Source organism: Leptinotarsa decemlineata, unplaced genomic scaffold (genome assembly GCF_025532065.1).
Source record: "Leptinotarsa decemlineata unplaced genomic scaffold, Ldec_3_MD MMD2_tig00026354_RagTag_RagTag, whole genome shotgun sequence".
NCBI lineage: Eukaryota > Metazoa > Arthropoda > Insecta > Coleoptera > Chrysomelidae > Leptinotarsa > Leptinotarsa decemlineata.
Genome location: NW_027412702.1, coordinates 6,909,752 through 6,921,833, shown reverse-complemented (window position 1 = coordinate 6,921,833; position 12,082 = coordinate 6,909,752). Strand labels below are relative to the sequence as shown.

General features: G+C 31.1%; 1 protein-coding gene across 5 annotated transcripts in view; it reads left to right on the top strand.

The window, feature by feature from the left end:
* Positions 1-11,861, top strand: part of LOC111514832 (polyamine-transporting ATPase 13A3) — a 53,336-nt gene extending 41,475 nt beyond the window's left edge. For all 5 annotated transcript variants that reach the window (XM_074184523.1, XM_074184520.1, XM_074184521.1 and 2 more), the window contains 6 exons: positions 248-448; positions 523-708; positions 4,921-5,440; positions 7,179-7,529; positions 7,588-7,665; positions 8,966-11,861. In XM_074184523.1, the coding sequence (XP_074040624.1) occupies positions 248-448; positions 523-708; positions 4,921-5,440; positions 7,179-7,529; positions 7,588-7,665; positions 8,966-10,542 (2,913 nt within the window). In that variant the 3' untranslated portion in view covers positions 10,543-11,861. The remainder of the gene's footprint in view (positions 1-247; positions 449-522; positions 709-4,920; positions 5,441-7,178; positions 7,530-7,587; positions 7,666-8,965) is intronic.
* Positions 11,862-12,082: the final 221 nt, after the last annotated feature.

Genomic DNA, 12,082 nt, shown 5'->3' with positions numbered 1-12,082 from the left:
ATTTTCAGAAAAAATCTACCCCTCTGATGGGCCTATTAATAAAATCATACCACTGAAGAGTATTCCGAAAAGTATATACCTAAATATATTCGGGAAGTGCTGGGTGGACCAACGCCCCGTTCATATACCGGGCTCACCAATATGCAATGAACAAATATATATATATATATATATATATATATATATATATATATATATATATATGCCTTCCAATTGAAAAAATGTTATAATGCTCAATTTTTTTCAGATCATGAGGCGTGTAGGTGGCTTTCAGCTAACTCTTGAAGCTCTGGATCTGATAACAGTGGTAGTACCACCTGCCCTACCAGCCGCCATGACTGTGGGAATGTTTTATGCTCAAAGTAGATTGAAAAAGAAACAGATTTATTGCATTTCACCTAGAAGTATAAATGTATCTGGTTCCATCAATTGTGTGTGTTTCGATAAGGTTGGTATTTCCTTTTTCCAAAAATTTAGTTAGTTTTATTGAAGGGTTTTCCTTTTAATTGAATATATTTTCAGACAGGAACTCTAACAGAAGATGGATTGGATATGCAGTGTGTTGTTCCAGCTAATAATAAACATTTTAAATCAGCCGTGACAAATGTTGAAACGCTTCCCTATGACGTTTTGCTTTTTGGTCTAGTTTCTTGTCATTCATTGACTATAATCGATAAACAGATAGTTGGAGATCCATTGGATTTGAAGGTATGTTGTTAACATAATGCATTCTATTTGAAAGTGGTTGGGTGTTTCTTGAATCTTAGAGGTTCAGATTTCCGCTATCCAGAAAGGGTCAACAGTTTTAAAATCTATATTTTAAAGAATACAAATCATTGTAACCTGAAATAGTAATGAATTGATGAATGGGTTAAACAATAGGTGAAATGTGAATAATAAACATAGTTGAAAAACAAATGAATATGGAGAAATTATGAAATGTTCAAAAAATGAGAATAAAAATTAGGAAAAAACATTTTAAATCAAACTACCTCACGGCATTCTAATTGTTAGACTCCACAATGGAAACTTCACAAAATAGCTTGGTTTGAAGTCATTTTTATTTTTTGCATTTTAATAATTTCTTTAAATTTTGTATTACTTGTATAATATTAACATTTCACATATTATTCAACCCATTTATTAATTTATTTCCATTTCAGGTCACAATAATTTATCGTTCTTTTATGTTTTATTGATTTTTTTATTCATTGTTTATTTTTTACATTGTTCGATATTTTTTCTCTTTTTTTATTAGCTTATCCAAATATTTCTATATATCATTCATGTGTGTTAGGAATCACTTGTTAGGAATCACACGTTAAAAGGTAAGACCTCGTTAGTCCTTAGCTCGCACAAGTTTCTCAACTTCTGAGAGTTGTCGTTCGTGTATAGGCGACAGCTGATTAACGGAAAAACAGATTTTAAAACAGATTTTATTTCTCATAGATTTCAAATCTGAGACAAAGGAAAACTGCACCTCTAACATTCATGAGTTTAGTGGCTTCAATAGGCTCTGACTAAAGAGGTAGTCAATACAGTTACAGTTTTTTCGTCATTGAAACAAAAACTGATGGAACTATATAATGAATGTTATGAAATTTGCAGAATGCGGTTGTTGGAATATTCAACTACTGAAATAATTCAGAAACACATTTCTCATCTTGGTATCATTTTTCATTTCTATGTTATATTTTTTTCAATTTTTATATATTGCCCACGTAAAGTTTGGAATGAATTCATTTTTGCCATATTCATGAGAAGTCCTCAAAAAGGTCCATTTATTAATTTAATTCGTTATTCATTTTGATTTCTTGTGAATGGTAATCATTTTCAAAAACAAATCAATACATCTGTCACTAGTAAATCTTTGAATACTGTTGAAAATCATCAAATTAAATGTTCAAATTGTCTGCTATTTACCACTTGGCAATGACCTAGGCAATACTAAAACTATCACAAAACATTTAAAATCATTTCTGGTGATATATAATCAATAAAGGTGATGGAAAATAATTTCATGAAGATGACAAGATAAATAGATGAGTATTATTCTGATCATTCACAGTACTGGGCAGGCGGTCCTTGCTTGAAGACAAACCAAGACAGTACTTCATCAAAAATCACTGCGCAAATATGAGTGAGAGACACCCAATTTTGCTTGCCAAGTTTTTATATTGGTGTTGGTGGTTTTATCAGTCTTCAAAACTGCCTTCATTCGTTAGACAATTTTTCTGCCTGTAGATATTTCCTTCTTGCGGGAAATTCACCATTTTTGTAGCGGATTCATATTAAAAGTAAAATAAGATGTAAATATATTATATAAATATATTTTCTTCTATAAAATATTTTAATATTTTTTGTAGAAAAACGGCCAATGCTTCATTTCATTACAACGTAGTGAATGCTGACGTGCTAAAAGCATTTATATATTTTTTTATAAAAGATTGTCGTTTTTTATTATAGTTTCTGGAACACGAACATTATTTATGTGATACTTTTCACTGTTAGGGCTACTTTCATTTGATTTCTGCTAGTGATAAACTCTGCAGCTCTCATTGAAGATAGTCCATATTGCAGCCTAAACTGAAAAGCATTATAAAGCGTTAACAAGTGGTTTTCAGTGAGAACAATTCTTGAGTTTTTCAATGTATATGCCTCATAAACTAGAAACTACCCAATGGGCTTGTTTCATGATTTTTTGTTTGTAGTTCACTTGATAGAAATTTTAAATTGAAAAACAGTGCACTTTGTTTCATCACTCTAAGTACCTTAGTTTTCCCATAATTAATTATTAAGAATCGAATGTGGTAGGGTGGTGACGTCACGCCCCTATTCCCGCTTCTTGTTCGATTGACCAATAGGAGCAATAGAAATACTTAACATAGCCAAATCCTAAAAATTACAGAGCATATAATTATCAATTTAATTATGGAAGTGTATATGAACCCGTCAATGTTTCAATTAATGAAAAATTCTCAACATGGAATAAAATGTACACGAAAAATCTTGTTTGGAAATAAGTTCTATATCTAAAATCAGTACACAAAGTCGATAGATCACAAAATATTTACCTAAACTATGATTTTATGCATTATTTATTATTATACAGTTATGAAAATCAAAAAATATAGCAAACTGGATTAAAGAATGATTTCAAATATTCAATTTATTCTACAATCCTCAATCTGTATAACTGCAATTTATTATAAAAATAAAAATGATTACATATCTCTTTCTAATATAGCTACTAAATTCAAGCGTTATAGGATGGCATGGGTAATCTGTTGAATCTTCCAAAACTTGAGAGGAAGGTTGAATGAGGTCAAGTATAGACAGAATTGATTGTACTCGAATTGATCCAACAAAAGCTTCTGAGGTAATAATACCATTAATTATATGATAAAATTTAATTAATTTTGTTTCATACTTTCAGTAACAGGATTAACTCCAGATAATACTTTCTGTGGAGAATACTTGAAGTTGAAATAAAAAACTGTGATCAAATTCAATATTTTCGTTCCCCTTTCATTTATAGTCACTTTTTAAATGATTTCTATAAAGTCTTGGAAGAGTAGAAGGATTGTAGTTCTTCCTTTTCAATACTTTCACCCATTTTTTTCCTCATCATTTTATCCTTTGGGATAAACTCATTATATGAAATAACTCGGTTATAAACCAATGCGCTTTCTGTTTTCTTGTGCCTTTCCGCACAATTAAAATCAGCACAAGACTGCAGAAAATGAACTATCTGTAATTATTCATTCTTTTTTTTAAGAATAAAGCCAGGAAACAAATAAATATACAATAATAAGATCGCTCGAATCCACGAATTAGGCATAAAAATGGACAATAATATTTGCCTTGATAACTGATATAGTACAAGTTATAACCAAATATGATACTAAATAAATAGAATTAAACTAGCTGTATTTTCAAATGGTTTTCGAATGTTCATGAACCCTAATAAAATAAATCAATTATGCATTCATGCCACCCACCAGAAATAAGAAATTCTGGTACATTACTGGTATATTAGCCATATTGTCATCTAGTCAGCCAGCGCCCTCTGTAATGCATGTGACAATGTGTTCTTTCTAATGTCAATGGTTTCCATAAACTTCGTATTTATGTTAAAATAATTTCAAAATTGATGTTGAGCTTATATAGTTTTGTTACTATATAGTTTTGACTCCCTACAATTAAAATTAGATAGTCTGAGTATTGTTCAAGAAACAAAAAAAAATAGCGCAATTGCAAAAGCTTCAAAATCGGGGCATGCGATTAATATTGGGATGTAGCCGTTACTCAGCAATTAAATCGATGTTACAGTGTCTAAACTGGTTTTCAGTTGAAGAATGTATATTATATATGACTATGATCTTTATATTTAAGCTGCATAAAGGATTGCTACCCAATTACTTTCAAAAATTCTTATTGAGAAATAAGGAAGTTCATGATTACAATATGAGAAGAAATAACAATTTTTACATCAATAAAACTAACACTAAATTTGGAATGAATAGTATATTTCATAAAGGCTTAAACGAATTTAATAAACTACCACAATTTGTAAAATAATCTAATTCAATAAACCAATTGAAGTCATCATTAAAGAAGCTCATTATGATATTTGTAATTTTTTATTTTTTAATGTAAATTAACCTAACAATCTATAGATATGTATGTATATTTGGTTTTCCTTGAAAGGTACTTTAAAATGTTATTATATTTACATAGTTAATGTCGTGAGATATTTATGAATTTGTAATTTTTCTTTTTTTGTATATTAGGCTTGCCTACTTAATAAATAAATAAATAAAGAATAGGCTTGGCAAAATGAATTTTCTCCAATCTTGATGTGCATACTGAATAGTTATGTTTTTACATTAGTATAAAAATGGTCAACATTTTTTCCAGATGTTTGAAAGCACCAAATGGGTGATGGAAGAATATGAAGTAGCTGACAACAACAAATTTGATATGATCTACCCAACAGTTCTGAAGCCACCCAAAAATCGGCCAAATGAACACCAGAACATAACCGATGACGTCGAAATTGGTATTATTAAAGAGTTTCCTTTTTCGAGCAATTGTCAGAGAATGGGCGTAATTATAAGACGTCTTGGAGGTACACACTTCGAATACTACTGTAAAGGATCTCCGGAAATGCTTCTGAATTTTATTAATCCAGACACCGTTCCTGTTAATTTTTCTGATATTTTGGAGTCTTACACTGAAGAAGGGTATCGAGTTATTGCATTGGCACATAAGAAGTTGAAAATGTCTTATGCCAAGGTGCAAAAAGTGCAGAGAGAGGCCATAGAAAAAGATTTAGACTTCCTAGGGTTCATTATTTTGGAGAATAGATTAAAACCAGAGACAACTCCTAGCATACAAGAACTAAATGATGCCGATATTAGGGTCATTATGGTTACAGGTGAGATTTGTTTTTCAATAATATGATATATCGAAAACAGATACCAGTTCCATGAACTAATTAATTTGCTCTGTATAGTTTATGAATTTGTATAAGTTAAAAATATAGCGTAAATCTTCATTTGCACATTGCCTGTCAGTATACGAGTATTTATATGCAATGAATGTATCTGAGTTCTGAATTATCTTGAAAAAAATCAGTACATTTTATAAAGGATTTTCTGTCTAAAAAGTATTCGTATCATAAAAAGATTTGATGTTAGTATCAATAGGAAAGGATGTCCAGTTAATTTTTTTGATGCAAGCAAGCCAAAACCTATTTCGTAACTTAACAGAATCTTTTATATTTGGAAATTCGAAACTAAAATAACATCATACATTATGATCCAGACAGGCTCCTCCCTAATTTTTTAGGCATGGATGGCGTGACTTATTCAAGACTCTTGTGATAGGCTAGGGCAATGCAGTATTTTCTATAATAAAAGTTAAACAATCTGTTGTTACGATGTTTTTATATGTCTCAAAGGTATAAAAACAGCTGAATAATTTTTAAGGAACCTTTCAGAAAAAAGTGTAACCAAATTTAAACTTGACCATTACTTCGATAAGCATAGCAACGTCAAAGAAATTTTTTTGAACAAAAATCCATATTTTCCATCATGGATTTGGAAAGAGTAGATATGGTCTGGACCACTTCCATGATCATAATCTTGACCTTGACCGTGGAAGCCATCTTGACATTCCTGTGGCCATCGATTTAATGGCCAACTCAAATCTGATTACATCATAAAATAGCCATGGAAAAATTCTTAAACTTTTTCCTACGGTGCCTTCCTTGGAAGTTATTCTGCTGTTTCCATATTTTTGTAATATAGTAATATTTTCAAGTAGCACTTTATTGTGAGATTTTCGCGGATTTCCTTGGAAAATTATTTAAAAAAATAGGTATAAACATGTATATACCGAGGGATTCAGAAACTTTGCCAAAAATAATGTTCAAAGGTTGATCTTTTCGAATTGTTGTTTGTGGTTTCATCTCGTGTTCTATGTTTTTGATCCTCACAAGGATCATACTCATGATGTTTCGGCAAAGTCTCATTCGTCATCTTTTAGACTCGATCTAGGTCCAAAATACAGACATCACCATATATTTAAAAATCAATAGATTTTCAGGTGATTAACCCTAAAGAGTATGTGAAAAAAGAAACTTTTGTGATTATACTTTTTGTTCAGAAGACTACCTTTATGAAGAAAATACTATTATTGAACTCAAAAGTATTCAACACACACTCTTATAGAGAAATATTCCAGCAAAGAAATTACACCTTCAGCTAAGTAATCCATATGATACTACAAAAACATGTTGGGCTCAGCTTATCTAGTTTCCTATAAAATTGTGTCCTTTGAAAAAAAATTGAAAAACTGTTTTCAAGTGTTGAATCCTTCAGTGTCTCTGTCAAATTACTATTCAACATGAAAAATTGAACAAGAACCTCTGGGGTAAAATAAATTCATAATAAGCACCGTACTTCATCTCCAAAACTTGCCGACTTGGCAAAATCTTCTGAAAAGAGGAAATTTCTCAATACAATTGTATTTGAAATTTGTTTTTGTGTTATTAATGTGATAAATTTAGAACTGCTATGTTTATATATATTTTTTAAACGTAACAATTTTTTATAGTTACATTAAGTTTCTGTTTATTTTTAATACATTTTCTCAAAACTTTTTTTCTACAGGTGACAATATTTTGACTGCTCTGAGTGTAGCGAAAGACTGTGATATTGTGACAGCAAATCAGTCTATAATTAGTGTCAATTGTGATGATAACGAACCACCTAACCTCTATTATACCCTCACCAGTACAAAAGCTATGCCTTCAGATGTGAGTATTCTGACGAATTCTGCGAGCGCCGTGAGTTTAGAAACCATTGAGAGTCAAGTTCATACGCTGACAAATGATGTTTCTCAAACTGGATGTAGCAGGCCTAGTGTGCTGTTGAATAATTATCGATTTGCCATGACTGGGAAGGTATGGGAAGTAATCAAAGAACATTATCCTGATTTATTACCTAGGATTTGTACTAGAGGTAAAATATAACCAGTGCAGCTGAAGTAATAATGTCAATCATGCTTTCATTATTTTAGGTACTATTTTTGCCAGGATGGCTCCCGAACAGAAGCAGCAACTTGTACAGGAACTTCAAGGTTTAGGTTATTGTGTTGGTAAGTAAATCAGAAATTATTTTGATAAATTAGTAAATTCTATAAGTAGTTTTCGTACTCCGACAAGAATATCTTTACAATTAAAAAATCTCATTTCATAGTTTACAGTGTTTTAGGTTTTTTATTCTGCACCTCGGAACCTCTGACAGGTTCTTTTCACCTTCAAGCAAACCTCTGTCATGGTTTTGAACCCCTCCCAACAAAAATTGAGGTGAATTCAGAATAAAATTTCATTCAGTCCTATGCCACACCTATGGTAGGAATCCATTAATTCGATTCATAACATTCGCACGTAATCATAATTCACAATCAAAGCTCCATAATATTAAGTAAAAGAAATAGCAGATAAATGTTTTCACCAAAAACTGCACAAAAAATCGAGCTATCGAAATTCAGCACCAGAGAAACATCGAAATGTTAAAATGTTACAGAGAGTAGAAATAAAAATGAAAATTCTACCTATCAGTTTACAGAAACTTGATTGTTGCTTTGTGCAAGGCATTTCAAATAATGAATTTATTTTTATGGTCTGATCTCTTGTTATATTTTATGGAAAAAAGTCTTATGAACCTGTTTTAATTTCCTCCGCTTCTATTGATACAGAGTGATGAAGAATAAAAAATAAAAAACAGAATTGAGAGAACCTGGTGTGATTATTTCAACGCTGTTTTTCAAGTATTGACAAAATTTGAGGAAATTCAATGCATTTTCAGTTTTATGGCTAATGGGTGTGCAAAAATTGCATTATCTTTCTCGTCAACTTAACACTTCAGATCAGAAAGCTGTATTTTCAACTGTTTGATGACAATATTGAGGTTAGAAATGAACTAGTGGTACAACATGATTCTCAACTCACATATCGTCCAGGTGATGCAACAGGAAAATGAATATTTCAAATCCATCAAAAGAAGCTTCATATCACCTTTTGGGTGTTGAAGGTGTGTTATCTAAAGATCAGTTGAACGTTACCAAAATTGTATTGACATTTTGAAGTATGAGATTGGTATGACACTAGTATCTAATTTTGCTGATATCAGAACTGATGAACTTTTGAAAATCACTTGATGTTTTGTTGGATGGCAGTTTTGCGTTGTATATAAATTGTGAATTTCTTTTATATATTGATGGATTCAAAATAAATAATATCCAAGAAAATTTTTAACTTGGAACAGAGCCTTGTAGTGCCTCATTATTTCAGGTAATGGTGAGTACATGATAGGGAAGCAATATATTCAAAATATACATAATCATTTATTTGTTACCTATGTTATTGAAAATTTATTCGAAGTTTGTTTTACAGCTATGTGTGGAGATGGGGCCAATGACTGTGGAGCCCTCAAAGCAGCTCATACAGGAATTTCTCTGTCAGATGCGGAATCATCGGTGGCTTCTCCATTCACATCTAGAAATCCCAACATAGATTGTGTTATACAAGTGATAAAAGAAGGCAGAGCAGCACTAATCACAAGTTTTGGCATATTCAAATACATGGCCTCTTATTCTATGTGTCAGTTTGTGACAGTACTCCACTTGTACAGTATTGAGTCTAACCTTACCGATTTTGAGTTTCTCTATATTGATTTGGCAATGATTTCAGTGTTTGCTTTCTGCTTTGGCAGAACTGAAACTTACCCTGGAAAATTGGTAAAAGAAACTCCACTTAGTAGTTTGGTCAGCTTGACTCCAATGCTTAGCATGATCCTCCAATCTATTCTTGTTGTTTTTTTCCAAGAGGCAGCATTACAACATTTGAAATCAGAACCTTGGTATGTGCCTCTAAATACTACTAAGGATGAAGAAGTAGCTTGTGTAGAAAATTATACTCTTTTTACTATCTCAAGTTTCCAGTACATTATTTTAGTTATAGTTTTTTCTAAAGGTTACCCATACCGTAAAAGTATTTTTTCCAACTGGGGGTTTTTGACAAGCATTCTTATCATGACAAGTGTTTCAGTTTATTTAACCCTATTTCCGGTAGATTTTTTAATAAGATTATTTGAGTTGGTTCTACCGGAGGACTTTAATTTCAGATTATATCTTTTGGGCTATGCAGGTGCACATTTTATTTTAGCGTTATTGGTGGAGTATTTGATAGTTGATGAGATATTCTTTAAACGTTTACGTTTCAAATTCCATAATTTGGACAAATCCAGAAGAAAATATTTGGCTATTGAACGAGATTTGAATCGAGACAGAAAATGGCCAGTATTAACTTCTGATTTTCAGTCTGCTGCTAGTCCTTCAAGCCCTGAGCCAGTTTTCAATGCTGAAATTGTTATTGAGAAAGAAAAGTTTACCAAAGATCATGTTTTAAATAAACTGTATGAGGCTTCAGAAAATCCATTTGAAAATCCACTTAATAGTGAGAGTTCAAAAATCACTGGGTGTTCAGAAAACATTACTCATTCGCCAAGAAATGTTGCAGAGTTTCAAGTAAATGGTGTGGTAGGCCTAGGAAATGCCTGTGCCACTGGTTATTTCAGCCAAGAAGACCTACTGTTTTCTAGTCTTCCTTCCGATACTCAAACTAGTCCTAGTGATACTTTCAAAAGTTTGAGCAATAACACCAATACAAACTATGATTTAACTAATTCAAATGCCAATATACCTGAATTACCATTTGATGAGAAGACTGCTTCCCCTAAAAATACCCAATCTGCTTCTGAAAAAATGGGTTTTGGCATAGCATTTCAAAATATTTCAGAAAAGAGCCCTCAAAGAAACATTCAATTACTCAAATCAATGAAAATTCAGAATTCGCCAATTGGAACACCTAATAAAGATGTCGGTAATTTCAATTCATTTGGACGAAGTCCTCCACAAACTCAAGTTATACCCAAACCTTTAGAAATGAATAACTTTGAAATGAATAGTTGAGAAAAGTTATTAGTCATATCATCCATTGAAATTATTTCAATTGATAGGTGACGTTTGAGAAATTTTATTTGAATTTTAACTTTTTTGATATGAACATGTCGGTATTAAAATAATAATGATGTGTTTGAAAGGACTTTGTAATGAAGATATAAATTGACTTTAGTGATTGATATTTAGGAAGTTTATGTGATAAAAGAACACTATAGTGAAACTGTGTAATTTTAAGATGCCTAATGATTTTTTTTTATTTATTTGAAATTCAGTTATATTACTAAAATATTATTTTATTTGGTTCTATATTCCAAATAATTTCTCCAGTCTTCCCTCATTCATGTTTCATATCATATTTACTGCTCAGTACTTAGTGATTGTAAAGAGAAATGAAAACTGATCAACCTTCAAATATGAACGAGTGTATTCCTCAGATAAAAATGGTTCAGCGTAACACTGATTTTAGTGAGATTTAGACATTTCTGTAGTATTTTGATAGTTGTCTGAAAAAAAAAGTATTATACATTTAGGATAGTGAAATTGAATGTAAAAAATCTATATTATTAGAAAGAAAATGTTCGCTGTATAGTTTAATCATAGCCGTCTCCAGTAACAAACCAAGATGATAGAAGTGGCAACGCTGTTCATAATCCTGAGTTGTGAAATAATGGTTAATTTCTATATTACCTACATTAGATAATGTTTCCTACTGCCATCTATAGGAACAGCCGTTTACATCGACGGAAGCGGAGCCCATTTTGTACACATTTTTTCATTTATTATATTGTGTAAATGCCTACCATCCGAAGTACATACATCGTATTCTTATACAGTATCTCGATGGGTGGAATTTACAAACTCTGGCGTGAAGTTGAAGGACTCTCTACTTACGAATGTGCGGTGTTGTCAATTGTGTCATCATAGCTTGTGACTGCAGTTTTTCAATATAACTACCCTAAAATGAATAACTAATACATACATTAATTTTAAATAACTCATGTTTTGGTACATCTGAATGGCTTTACGTTTGATTAATTTACGAATACGAATTTTTGTTCCTCGGAAAGTTGTTTTTTGTTATTTTTTGCGGTTTACGTAATTAATTTTATTGATTAATTTTATAGGAATAATCATTACCATTATACTATATGACGTGATGCATTTTATCATCATTTAATTCATTAGGGCTAAAAAGTGTATAATTTTGTCATTGAAATATTGTTACTTAATTGTTGATACTTTTTTGTTCAACTTTTATTTAGAGCTATCTACACCAAATTCATTTAAATCATATATAATTACACAATAAAGGAAATTTTCACATGAAAGGTCATTTCATTTAGATGGAAAAAATATTATACTTCAATCTCCATAAATAATATTATTCTGCAATTTGACAGATATTCCAAAATGTGCATTGTAAAAAAAGTATCCAATTTAATTGTATTTGTGGCTCAATTCTTAAATGTGTATTGTAAAAAAGTATCCAATTTAATTGTATTTATGGCTCATTATTTTGCATATAGTGGCTACCACATAACAGGTAGAT